We start from the raw sequence: 14155 nt of genomic DNA, 5'->3' as shown, positions 1-14155 counted from the left end.
TTCCTGGTTTCCGTCATTGACAACCATGCTGCTCCTTTCCCTGACCACCACACCCCAGTCCCCACCCTCTCGTAGCCTCTCAGCCCTTCCACATTGCCTGGGGAAGCCCTGCTGTGCTGCGGGCCAGCTTCATCCTCAGCGTCTTCCCCAGACGGCTCTGGAACCCGCCCCTGAAGACAGCCTCTGTGTTCACACAGGCTGCCCGAGCCTGCCCCGCACCCCGTGGGGCGATGTGCGCGCACTGCCTGCTTTCTCTTCTCACCCTCCACCCCTCCGCTCCCGCCTTTGGCCAGCTCTCCCCCCCATTCCTCTTTTCCTGCTGCCTTGTCATTCAGGTTGCCAGTATCAGCCAGCCTGGGGAACCCCCCCCCAGAGGATTTCAGCCTCAGGTCCCCTGCTCCTCTCTTTCCACCTTTCCCCTGCCCAAGGTGGGTTTGGATCCATGTGGGCGCCACAGCGCCCGGCCTTCACCAACTCGACTCTGACCGTCTTCTCTGCTCCCTGCAGCCTCCCTTAGGCCCAGACACACACGCACAATGTCCCACACCCAAGCAGCCGGGAGCAGAGACAGTATCTTATTTTGAAAAACCCTAATGTACAGCCAAGAGGAGCCACGCTTCCGGTGTTCCCACGTCACAGCTCTCTCCGGCTCTCTAGGCCTTGCAGATGCACAGTTAGGACCGTCACGGGCCGGACGTTGGGTTAAGCTCCTTGAAAACCAAGTTGAAAAGACCTGACCCTTGCCTTAAAGCAGAACAAAACAAAACATCCAAAATCTTACAGCCTTCCTGAAAATGACAAGCCAGTAAATAAGTGATTATAATCCAGTGGGACAAAGAGATAATGAGTGTGTGTGTGTGTTGGACATCAAAACATTAGAAAGACCTCTAAGGGAAATTCCTGGAGAAAGTGACATGAGGTATGTTTTGCGGCTTGAGTAGGAATTATTCAAGAAATCTCAAAATCAAATGCCTTCAGGGTCCAGGCAGGTAACTTAAACAAGTGTATCAGCTCATTATAAGATAATAGAGGGTAGTGTGGAAAAAATGAAGAGCATACTCCACTACCTAAGGGTACAGCTGCTTTTCAAGTCCAGCAATCACTGTGGTTCAATGTTGCCAGATCTTCTGATTGTTAAAAGAAGCCAGAAATTAGGATTATAAAATATCCTAATTATAAAATATGACAAGTCTCATGAGTTTTAAATACAGGCGACTGATTTTTTTTTAATGTTTTAATATTACGCAAGCCTCTAAATACATATTTGGACCAGTTATGGCCTGAGGCTAGCTCTTTATAAATTTCTCATTAAGTATATGGAAAGCAGAGTAAGGGATTCCTATAAGAGAGCATGATGCTCGAAATCATAGCCCTGCGAACTGGCCTGACACATCCCAGAAACTGCCCCTGGCCTGATGGAGTTCAAGGAGCTGGATGCGTGAGGTGGACGCTGTGCTCAGGGGGGCAGGCGGGGCCAGCTCAGAAGGGGTTTTCTGTGCCAGGCTATGGAATTTGAACTTCATCTTGAAAGCTGTGGGACCGCTAAGGGAACTCTGAGGAGTTTAAAGGAGACACACTGCACGTTGCATTCCGGTCAGCTGGGTCCTCCATGGTGTAGATGGGCAGGTGGGCGCTCCCTGTGGTCAGGGGGACAAGACGGGCCCAGCAGTGACTCCAGGGCAGCATGAAGGGGGAACAGCAGGGGAGAGGAGCGGCGGGCAGGGACCAGCCCTCTGCAGGCAGTAAAGCCCCAAGGCCGGGTGAGCTTTGAAGGCGCAGCTGGTGAGGGAGAGCAGGACGTACAGGCGCGTCCTTGATTCTGGAATGAGTGAAGCGGTGGCGCCGTTCCTTGAGAGAACACTGGGGAAGAGCAGAGGGCAAGGGGCGGTGAGTTCCAGAGAGGCTCGAGGTCTGCGGGTGGACCCCCAGTATTTCTGGAGATAGGAGCCGCCTCGCGGGAGGTGTGGGCGGGCAGGCGTCGGGGGTCGTTGACGCAAAGACGGCGGGGGAAGCTGGGGACGGCGTTCCCTGCTAAGGGCGGGCTCGGAGCAGCCCCGCCGTCTCCGGGCGGGCAGAGGAAGAGGGCGGAGAGGCAGGCAGGGAGGAAGCAGGGGGAGACCGCGGTGCAGAGCGCCCAGGAGAAAGCGTCGCCGCTGGATGAAGGCGAGGGCCCCCGTGGCCCAAGGGAGCGGTCGCACCCACTCCGGGGCCAGGCAGGGCGCGGTGGGCCTCGCTCGGCCAGACCACCCGGCGGCATCTCCGCGCAGGGCCTGTCGCCCGAGCGCAGGCCGGGCAGAGGATTTTGCTGACCGCTTGATCACTGAGGAAAAGATTCGCACACGTTTCATCCCCAGAGGACGCTCCCGTGGATGGGCCCCGGCGCCCACGCAGCGACAGCGGTCGTGGCAGGAGCCCACCAGGTCCTAGGAGGGCGAGTGCACGCCCTTTCCGCTCGTGCCCTGCTTCTGGTTTCTCCCTGAAGTTGTTGAAAAGCCACCTCTCCAAGGACTCGTCGGACTCCCCGAGCAACGAGGGTTCGTCCTGTTCCGAAGGGCAGTCGCAGTCCCACAGCTTGACGTTCACGTTTGCCCACTGCCTCTCGTGCCAACCCCTCGCCAGAACCCCGCGGTGCAGAGGAGGCGGCGAAGGCGTAGAGCCAGGCTCCCTCACGACGCAGGACTGCGCCCCGCTCGTTGGTCCCATCGTCCGCCCTCCGCCGCACGCCGACAGGCAGCGCCAATGCTTCCCTGAGTGGGGACCGCGACAGCTGCCGGAGCCAGCGAGGGGACATTCCTCTAGGTCCAGGCAAGGCTGGGGAGGGGGAACGCCAAACACTCAGAAGCGAAGGGACTTCAAAACCCGCCCCAGCCCCACGCCCTCCAGGGATTTTTCTCTTGAAAAGGCTGCGGCTGGCGTTCTCGGGGGGAGGGGGGGGGGGGGCGCTGCTTCTGAATGCAGGCCCATCAAGGAGTGAACAAAAGCGAGGGAAGAAAGCCAGGTTTAATGCGGACGCCTTTCAAGTCCCCGAGAGACAGGTTCAAGGGAGAACTGACGCCGGCCGACACGCGCCCCGCAGCCGCTTTCAAGAGCACGGATGTATCCATACATGCCACAGGGATTCAACGAGAAGCTTTCAGCGCTGCCAACCTCGCGGGTCAGGTTTTGCCGTAGTATATTTCTTCTACAATAAAGGTAAAAAACGGAGGAAGGACAACCAAGGTTAACACTGTGTCTGCAGCACGAGACCCAGGGACAGGCACTAACTAGCTGGGCAGTGAAAGAATGCATGATTTTTTTTCCTATAAAACCACTCATAAATGTAGTTTTCAGTGACTGAAGAACATCTTATCCTTTTGGTGTGGTATGAGAGGAGACCCTAACATGAATATTTTTCCAATTAACTAATGGACTGTCTCAGAACTATTCGTTGAATAACCTTTGCTTCCCTTAGAATTCTCTGGGGCCTCCTCGCCGGGCTATTAAATCCTGACCTGCAGCAAGTAAAAGGCGGGGTGCAGGGGGGCGCAGCTTTCTGTGAGCACCCAAGGTTTGGTTGCCTTGATCCAAATCCTGCTGTGTGACCTGGGACGAAGCACTTAACCTTTCTGAACCCACGTGTCCCATTTCTGAAACCGGGTAAGAAATAAGAAAATTAATATGCCCCTGCTTCAGCACTGGCAAAGGCTGGGACTCAAACGAATGAAGTTATTCATACTTTAGATCGGTCCCCTGGAAACTGCATCCCCTCCCCAGATGCAAGAAGGGATCTGTGTCTGGGACTGATTGTCACTTGGGGTGATAGAGGTGCCACTCTCAGGCAGTAAATTTCAGCGGGGGCAGGGAGGCTGTTTTCTGTGAAAAAAACGTATTTGACAATATTTTGTATGGGGAAATTTTTGAACTGTCATTTTGTAAGAAACACTATGGAAAGTAACGCTGAGCAAAATCTTGTCAGGTGTGAATTAGAGCATAATGGAGATTTGTAATTGGGGGGCACCCTCTGTCAGGAGAACGTGAAGAAAGGAGGAGGCTTTTTCTATCATTGTAAATGGGAACCAGGTTTTAAGGTGTTGAGAAGAGGCAATTTAAGATAATGGATTTTATGAGCCAGAAGGAATCTTAAAGATGCCCTGAAGACTCGAAGCCGTCCCTTCACTGGTCATTCCTTATGTCCCCTCCCAGTCGCGTGTTTCCCCGATAGAAACTCCAGGGGCCGTAGCAGAAGCCGGAAGCCAGATCAGGAGGCCCCGGCTCTACAAGCAGGAAGGAGGGAGCGGCGGCCACCGTCACGCACTGACCGGGGAGGCTCCTGTGGGATGAGGGTTGAACAGTGTCCATTGCAAGGTGATGGGCCAGGCGCTGTTTTGACGGAGCAATGAGGCCGTAACTCAGACTGGAGTGGGATGAGGAGTGGGTGGGAGTGAGGAAACAAGCAGCTAGTGTAGACGAGTCTGAGGAAGTTTGGGAAGAGCTAGAACCAGATAGAGAAGTCTCTAAGGTTAATATGGAATGAAGGCAGGATTGTTTATTGAAGATGAGGAAAAGGGAACATATGTTTAAATACTAATGGGCAGAAGCCAGCTGCGTGGCACAGTAATTAGGGTCCTGGGCTCCGGAGCCAGTCTTCTGGGTTCAAATATTTCACTATTTAGTAGCTGTGTGGCCTTAGGCAAGTTTTTCAACTTCTTTGTACCTTGGTTTCTTTGCAGAAAGAGGGTAAGAATCATTCCTGCCTCACAGACCTATGGTGAGGCTTAAATGAATTAATATAAAATATGTGGACCACTGACTGACATATACTAGGCCCATGATAAATATTGGAAATATTACACAGCTGGAAGAAAGCCATTGAGCATACAGAAGAGAGAAAGAAGAGAGGGTAAAGACAGCTTTCAAGGGCAGGAAGGGCTGGAATTTGGAAGTCACGCAGATGCTCTGGGTTAGGGTGGGCAGGCAGCTGGCTCCTCTGGTAACAAGAAGCAGATCCCTTCTTTCCATAAGTATTTATTGAGTCCCTAAGGTGGGCCGGGTCCTCCGCCTGACACCGGGGCGCAGCAGTGATCAAGACAGGCTCAGCACTTCCACCACGGACCTGCAATCTAGCGGCAGTCAGGCAAGACACTGATGCATGAGTCTAGTGGCAAAAAGACAGAAGGAGATGGGAGTCAAGAGAAGCGGGGGTGGGGGAGGGGGCACAGTGGAGCAGGAGAGAGTAGGTGTGCTTTTTTGTTTTTAACGATTCATTTATTTATTTATTTCTCTGCCCTTCCCTCCCACCCCAGTTGTCTGTTCTCTGTGTCTATTTGCTGCATTGTCTTCTTTGTCTGCTTCTGGTGTTGTCAGTGGCACAGGAATCTGTGTCTCTTTCTGTTGCATTATCTTGTTGTGTCAGCTCTCCGTGTGTTCGGCGCCATTCCTGGGCAGGCTGCACTTTCTCTCGCGGGGTGCATTCCTTGCACGTGGGGCTCCCCTACGCGGGGGACACCCTTGCGTGGCACGGCACTCCTTGCACGCATCAGCACTGCACATGGGCCAGCTCCACACGGGTCAAGGAGGCCCAAGGTTTGAACCGCGGACCTCCCATGTGGTAGACGGACGCCCTAACCACTGGGCCAAGTCCACTTCCCTAGGTGCGCTTTTAAAGAAGGCATCACTGCGAAGGTGACATTTGAGCACAGATTTGAAGGAGGGAGAGCAAACCTGGAAGATAACTATGGGAAAACGAGCCAGGGAGAGGGAACAGTCAGTGCAAAGGCCCTGGGTCTCTATGGAGCATGCTTGGCGAGTGTGGATAGGTGAGCAGCGGGGCACATGTAAGGCTGGGGGGTCCCCACACTCCTCTTGAAGCCATTCTCTGGGAGAATGCACCCTCCTCACTATAGAGGAGGGACAGCTTCTTTGCCTCATTCAGAAATCTGCTCTAGAGCACATATGATATGCAGGAAATCCACCCCAGGGAACGCAGAGACTAGCCGGATCCCAGCCCTCCTTTTGGCCATGGTCTGGGGGGATGGGGGGAGCTGCACGGAGGCAGTGACAGCCGCTGCAGGGATGAATGGGACACGGAGGCGGGAAGAGGGACCCTTGCTCAGGGAAAGCAGGAGGCTTCAGCAAGGGAGAAGATGAGCACTCAGAGAAGCTGTTTATCCATGAATACCCTCCAGAAGGAGACTTCAACTCAGCCATCTCCAACTCAATCAACAGCATTATTATGTGTTGCCTTTAGGGTTTAACTGCTTTAGGTGCTGGGGTTTTCAGTGGTAGCAATTTTGCATGCAGCCTTATCTCAGAAGTCTTTATAATATAAAGTCTGCCTCTTTTATAAGATGGTGTAGGCTGGGAGACTCTGTCCCACGTAATCTGGTAGTCCCAGTGTAGGCATCCTCTCTGATTTGATGCCTCCATTCACTCTGAAAGTGTTCTGGCTTGGGAAAATAATTATATGGTCCCCCTGGATGTAGGTGGCCCACACTTTCATGATGAGAAAGAGGAAGAATCAAGAACAAGCACAGTGGGAAGTACTTGGCATCTGAGTGACTTGTTTACTTGTATTTTGATGCACAGATGCCTATAACTGCATTTATACAAAGACTAGGGAAATTGGCTGGCACATAATCAAAGCCCTAACATTCTCACGGCTGTTTTCTGAAGGTGAGTGAGTTTGCTGATGGGGAGAGCCAAGAGCGAGCTGGTACCAGCCCATGAGGGCTGGCTAACAAAAAAACTTTGCTGAAATTAAAGCAAATCAAGCTAATATTTAAAGTGAAGGAAGAGGGAATGACAGGGAAAAGGAGCTGAGTAGTTGATGAGCAGAGCTCAGGGGGTATGAAGAGAGAGGCCCACGTGCTTGCTGTGTTAACAGTCCCCATTGGCACCTACAGCACCCTCTGAAGCCCAGAGATCTCAAGTGTCATGGAAACACCCACTATCAAGTGGAAATTTACACTGGTCTCATAAGAGACGTGGTGCCCAGTGGTGTCTCAGTTGGTATCTATAAGGTCCAAGAGCTTTGGTACAATGGTAAGATTTGCTATATAGGAAACTCTGCCTTAAAGGGGAAGTGGATTTGGCTCAACTGATAGAGCATCCACCTACCACATGGGAGGTCCAGTGTTCAAACCCAGGGCCTCCTGACCCATGTGATGAGCTGGCCCATGCACAGTGTTGATGCACACAAGGAATGCTGTGCCATGCAGGGGTGTCCCCCATGTAGGGGAGCCCCACGCACAATAAGTGTGCCTTGTAAGGAGAGCCACCCAGCGCAAAAAAAAAAAAGCGCAGCCTGCCCAGGAGTGGTGCCACACACACACAGAGCTGATGCAGCAAATGACACAACAAAAATAGACACAGATTCCCCATGCCGAAGCAGACACAGAAGAACACACAGCGAATGGACACAGAGAGCAGACAACTGGGGGGGGAGGGGAGAGAAATAAGTAAAAAATAAAATAAATCTTTAAAAAAGGAGGGGGGCTATTAGCACCTCAGTAAATCCTTCCTTGCCTCTTCCTACCTTCTTGTGGTTGCAGCAGTCCTGGTGTCCCTTGTCTTGTAGACATATCACTCTAGATGTTGCCTCCAAGGTCATGTGACACTCTCCCTGCTTGTCTGTCTCAGTGTTCAAATTTCTCTCTTCTTCTAAGGATACCGGTCTTTGGATTAGGGCCTACCTAAGCCAGTATGACCACACCTTAACTAATTACATCTGCAAAGACCCTATTTCCAAATAAGGTCACAGTCTGAGGTTCCAGGTGGATAGGAATTTGGGGGCAACTCTATTGAAACCAATAAGTAAGCTCTGGGCAGGAGGGCCCCTGAGCCGTTCATGCACCGGTCAGCTGGCAGGACCTTGGCTCCTGTTCCAATCACAAGTCCTCAAGGCCCCAGGCACCAGTATTTTGCGCAGACTTTTCCTTTCCTTCCCTCTTGCTGGGGTATTCTCACTGCCTCTTTAGCACTGCCACATCAAAAGCCAGACTTGACCATCTGGAACTCTGCTGGAAGCCCTAGATCTGTGGTCACAGGACTGGCCGGGAATCATCCTTTTCCTCACTTTTCTCCCTCCTCCCCCCCTTGTGTCCGTGGGCCCTTACACTTAATATATCCCTGACATGTCAGCAGCCAGGCCCACCTGTGGTTTTTAGATGCAAATTAATAAAAGCATTCAGTATCACCCCGAAAAAGTGAAAGGAGAACCATATGTAAATTCATGAATTGTACTTTAGTTTGATCTTTCATTCTCAAGACTAATCAACTGTTTAAATTGGGGCCGGACACTTAATTAAAGCTGTCAGCTCTTGAAAGTTCATTTACTGAGCCTGACTCTCTAGCGAGAAACTGCAAATGTGGGAAATTCAAAGCCAGCTATGAGACTCCCACATGCTGGCATTACCTTACCTGTAAAAAAAGGGGGCAGGGGAGGCTTGGAAAAGGAGGCAAAACAGAAATGCAGTTTTCAGTTTTGCTAATTGCTTTTCATAAAACAAATCCAACTATGCACGGGATGTTGCTTTGTTTTGTTTTTTACATAACCATTTTAATTTCATTTATCCCCTGAGTCTACTTGGAAGGAATATCATGTCAGTAGTGAGAAGGAGACGGATATTCTAACATTTAAAATAGTCAACTTCTGTCATCACTGTGGCTGAGAAGATTGTGGCAGGGTCAACCAGACAGTATTATGATAATAGTATGCCTTGTCTTATACAGTTCTTTATAGTTTGCCATGTGCTGTCGCATACATTTTATCATTTGGATGAGCTAGGCATCTATGTTTCTATGATTTCAGCACTTTGCGAATTATCCTTAGCCAGTTTTTCTCACCTCATCATCTTTTCCTGTCACTCAACCAAGCAGGTATCAGCATTCTCCACTCAAAGAGACTGTAAGCTTATTTTAGTAACATTGGAGGCAAAACCTAATTAGGGAAAAACAAATCTCTTGTCAATTCATGTGACTCATTCTGGAGTCAACCATCTGCAGTCTCAGTTTCTTTATATGACATTCGTCCCATCCAATGGGTGATTGTGAGGTGAAGCCGAGCCTTGTAAAGGTATGAATGTTACCTGGGAACATGGCGTGCAAACTTCCAGGAAGACTTGTAGAAGAAAAGCCCCAATTAGCTCTGTGGAGTGATTGATTTGATTTGCCAGGCCTGGTTGGGCAAGGCTACACAGGTGGCAAGTCTAAGGGGTGGCCCTCAAGAGGCTTTCATTCTAGGGAGGCGAGCAGACAGGATGCTGAAAGGGGGACACAAACCCCCATGTCTTGGTTTCCTCTACTGGAAGAGGAAGAGTTCATCCTATAGAAATGAAGAGATTTCTTGAAAGCCTTCTGTAGCAGTTTGATATAGTTGTGAATTCCAAAAATAGATAATGGATTATGTTTATAAACTGGTCTGTACTTGGGTGTGATTAAATTATGATTAGGGCTTTGATTGGACCACATCAGTAGGGTGTTGAGTCTCCACCCCTTGATGGGTGGGGACTCACAGATAAAAGGCATGGCAAAGGACAGAGCTGGAGTTGTTGATGCTGGACTTTTGAGCTGGAGCCCAGGAAGTGAACACAGAGGAGAAGAACACAGAGGAACAGAGATGGCTTCTTACACGTGGCAGAAGCCCCAAGGACAGAAATAGAGCTATTTGCCTGATAGTCCACAGCTGGCCTTGTGGAGTGAGCACAGCAGCTGAGCCCAGAGAGAAGCACAGCCCCGGGAAGAGAGGAACCCAAGAAGCCTGAACTCTTGGCAGACATTGGCAGCCATCTTGCCCCAACATGTGGCAATAGACTTCGGTGAGGGAAGTAACTTATGCTTTATGGCCTGGTAACTGTATGTTCCTACCGCAAATAAATACCCTTTATAAAAGCCAACAGACTTCTGGTATTTTGCATCAGCACCCCTTTGGCTGACTAATACACCTTCCATCTGGGATTCCATGAAATAATTAGATATAAGAAGAAGGTGACAAATGCTCTAACAGAACTGAATGGTCTAGAAGGGAAAAGAAAAGGTGGCTGAGGATTGAAAATCGGGTGGGTTTGAAGGAAGCCACAGATTTTAGGGTTTAGCATGGAAAGGGATGGGGATGGGGATGGGGGAGTGGGGGAGGGGAGAAGTTTCCTCTTTTGAGAAGCACCAAGCAGAAAACAAGAGTTAGCAGAGAGGTTCTCAGCGGGGTGGGGGGGTGGGGGGGGGTGCCTTAGCCCCATCCTCAGGGGACATTTGGCGTCTGGAGACATTTTTGGCTGTCACAGTGGGGAGGGCGGGGTATGCTACTGGAATCTAGTGGGTAGAGATGGAGGAAGCTGCAAGACAATCATCCCACCCATAAGGTCAAAAGCACTGAGGACATGCAACCCTGCGTTAGAAGAAGGAATGGTGAGAGCAAGTGCAGGAACTTGTGCTGCCCAAGTAGGGGGGACTGGCTGCCCCCCAGGACCTAGCACGGAGGCAGGGAGACAAAGACAGTGGGAGCCAATTGTCACCAGGCATTTGGTCCTCTCTAGGCTTCTTTTTAAATTAAGTTAGATCCAGTGCTGTCCTCACCTGGAGCCCTCTTAGATTTCATGTGATGCTGCGCTGGGGTTTGCTGAGGTTTGATTTTTGTATAAGCCATTTAAAATTTTATGAAGTCAAATCTGCCTACATTTTCCCTTATGCTTCCTTCTGAATTAAAAAAAAAAAAAAGCCCTTCAAATACACTCCTCACCCCTCACCCAAATGTTGTTAAATATTCCCTTCCATTTTCATTTAGCTTCTTATGATCTGCCTTCTTTAAATATTTAACTGTTTAATCCAGTCTTTCCCATTGAAAAATATAAGAAGTTTTTATCCTGGTGATAGAGTGCAACGGTTGCAAAACATGCCCGTCATGGAGGTGGTGCCAGAGAGGACAGTATGAGCTTTGCGTGGCCAATCAGGGAAGGCGTCCTGGCAGCGGGAACTTGTCCTGTGGAAGGTGCTCTTGAGTCGTTTCCTGGAAGATGAATCAGACATCCCCAGGTGGCCACCGGGGCTGGGATTCCAGGAAAGGGACTCGTGCAGAGGAACAAGGAAACTAAGTAGGCGGTTGCTTTCTGGGGACTCCAAGCACTCGCGGTTTCCTGCAGCTGGAGCTCCGGCTCAGGCAGCTCAGCACGTGGGAGGCTGGGGAGCATGCGGGGAGAGCTAGGCCGGCGAGGTGCTTGGGTGTTTCTTAGCTTGTGCTTGAGAAAGGGCAGCTCGCTCGTCTCTCAATGAGTCAGGCGCACCAAGGTCTGCAGCCTAGCTCGGCCCCTGGCTTGTGAGCGACTTCTAAGCCTGCATTTGCTCATCTGGAAATTGGGAATATCAGCAGTACCTTCCCTAAGGGTGCTTATTAGGCTTAAATGAGATAAGGGATATAGACCATGATTAAGTACAATGCCTGGCACATACTAAGCTCTCAATAAATGTCAAACTAGTCGTCATTGTATTATGACTTGACAATGTTTCGGGTGCATTTTATTTTCTGGAAAGCCAGTCCGTTTTGAATCAGTAATATTTAATTTAAAAATTATATTAAAACGAGCATGACTGTATTAAACAAACATATAGGGTTGTGGCAGGAGCACCTCCCCCAGTTTACTCTGCACTGACATTAGGGATGCTTGGGTAAAAAAGTCTGGGGAGGATGCCCTGGGCTGAGGCTTGCCGAGGGCTGCAGAGGCACAGTCTCCTCCAGGAAGCCCTCCCGGAAGACCCGCCCGTGGCTTCCGCTCCCTCTGAGCTTGCACCGTTTAGGAATTTGTCCCATCAAGTCCCATTTATGAATCTGTCTGCCTCTAGATGTGGTCTTCTTGAGGATGGGCGGGCCCTGAGCATGTCTGTACCCTGGCACTAGCCCAGAGCTCTCTCACATGGCATCTGTTCCTACCTCCAGGACCCTCTTGCCTTTAATTTTATTTTAAATATATTTTTCCTAGAGAAGTTGTGAACTCACAAAACATCCATACAACAACCGCTGCACCAACATACTACATTGTCGTGGGACATTTGTTATTACAGGTTATGAGATAAAATCATGAGACTATTACCACTAAAAAAAAAAAAGATAATATAATTTTAGGAATTTCACGACAAACATTTTTGTGTTGTCTGTTTTATGTGTGTGTGTGTGTGTATGTGTTTGAGTATATAACCATAACATGAAACCTGTATTTTCACAGTTTTAAAAGATGAGTCCCTTTTAAAATTTAAGTAGATAATAGTGTGGGTGATAAATATGGCAAAGTGGTGATAGAGATATTAGAATTAACTGAAGTCAGGGAAACACTATTTAAATCCGTTCGAACTCTGTTTTGCTGTCTAGAGAAAAGTAACAGTCAACTGATTTCCCTGCAACTTACCCCCAAACTGTTGATCAACTCCTCCAAACCATTTGCTGAATTTTCCATTGATAATGATTTTTAAAGTTATATATGATTCCTATCTGCAACATTTCTGAACTGTCTCTTTAAATTACTGTGCTTGACTTAATATCTGACCCAGCAGCTCTTCCCTTCATGTAAAGGTTTTGAGGGCTGGGGTAGGAGTGGGGTCAGTGTCCCCTGCTGGCAGCAGCACGTCCAGCACTTGCAGGATTTTGGTCCTGACCTGAGTTGATTACAGGTTACTGGGCCAGAGCTGGCCGGACATTCCCAGACCTCAGGTTGGAAGTACAAGAGCTCTAGCATCACAGGGGAAATGTGGGAGGAACAGAAAAGAAACAGTAGGTATCAAATTAAAATCAGGAGAAGAAATGATACCTGATGTAACAGAATAGTTGGCTTGAGTGATTAAGTCATAAAACCCTTCATGTTGACTTCTTGTCTGGCTGTGAAATGGGCCAAATAATGTTGAAAAGACATTTTGATCTATTAGGAAAGAACATGTATATATGTTTACCCATATACACACACATCCAGACACAAAATTACATATACAAGTAAGCTAACCCCAAGAAAAGCAGATAGAAAAAGCCAGGCGTATAACTAGTATCGAGATATGCATTAACTTTCCCCAAAGAGTCCTCGCTAAATGTCAGGGTTCCTTCAAGCACACAGGTTCCCCAGTGAGTTCATTTCAAAGCTAGGTAGAATAGCGCTAAGTACCTCCCCAAACCACATATCTTAGAAGACAGTTGAAAAGTGATTTCATTAAAGACAAATAATAAGTCTCACATACAACTTTTCTAAAACACACGCAGGGCACTTCAGGCAAACGCTGCTCCACCCATCCCCTGGTTCAGTATGACAGCAAAGCAGGACAAGGGTGTGTGGCAGATAACACTGGTCCAGAAAGGAATTCAACACAACAGAATGGACGGTGGAGCTAGAAGGGTTTTGGGGTGTTTTTCCTCCCAAGGTTTATTTCCCAGAGAAAGAAACAAAGTCTCCCTTCTACCAAACTCCCACTAAAGTAGCACCACTTAATATTATTTCTCCACCCACCAAAAAGCAAATGTATTGTCACATCTGGCCGAGGACACTTTTGCGTTAATGCCACTGCCTCTATTGCTCTTCTAGTGTCTCAAGTTTAGAGAGAATGTGCTGGACAACATTTCGCCAAGTGTGAGTGAAAGCAGAAGACAGATAGAAGATGCTGAGTCGTGCTAGTGCAGATGCTGAGTCATGCTAGTGCAGACAAGGCGTTCTGCTGAGGCAGGCTGTGGTGTGGGATTAACAAAAGGAGATTAATCCCGGAAAGGCTTGTCCCAAGTCTCAAGTGGGAATCGCAATGCTAATTTAAACAATGTTCAAGTGGGAGGCAGCAGAGTATCGAGGGGGCCAAAATCTGTAAAACGCCTGGGTTTGTGGTGGGGCCTGGATGATGCCCCTTCCGGAGAGGCCAGAGTAAGATCTTATCCTCCCCTCTGGAGTTCTGGCAGGCCGCGGGATCTCCTGAGGACTGAAGAGGGCTCTGTAAAGAAGAGCTGCGTTTATAAATAATGCATTTCCTTTGTCTTGCAGGAATTCTGGAGGCAGAGGTACAATCAGATCAGCTGTGAACAGCTTACAGAGCAAATCTAATAGGTTTGTAAATTAGATTTTGTGTTCATTTGTTTTTGCTGTAAGGCAGCTATTAATCTGCCTCTCCTCTTTTGCTGGATGGTGCCCTTCTTACTTAGCAAACAGATCTGTTTCGTTTCACTTTG

The 14155-nt window shown here is 49.1% G+C and overlaps 1 protein-coding gene across 1 annotated transcript in view; it reads left to right on the top strand.

Moving 5' to 3' along the window:
- Positions 1 to 14155, top strand: part of ST8SIA2 (ST8 alpha-N-acetyl-neuraminide alpha-2,8-sialyltransferase 2) — a 68571-nt gene that overhangs the window by 18950 nt on the left and 35466 nt on the right. The window contains exon 2 of the mRNA XM_023591598.3: positions 13971 to 14033. Within this exon, the coding sequence (XP_023447366.1) occupies positions 13971 to 14033 (63 nt within the window). The remainder of the gene's footprint in view (positions 1 to 13970; positions 14034 to 14155) is intronic.

This window comes from Dasypus novemcinctus, chromosome 3 (assembly GCF_030445035.2).
Source record: "Dasypus novemcinctus isolate mDasNov1 chromosome 3, mDasNov1.1.hap2, whole genome shotgun sequence".
Taxonomy (NCBI): Eukaryota; Metazoa; Chordata; class Mammalia; order Cingulata; family Dasypodidae; genus Dasypus; species Dasypus novemcinctus.
The sequence above is the reverse complement of the archived record's forward strand: the minus strand, read 5'-3'. Positions and strand labels throughout refer to the sequence as shown.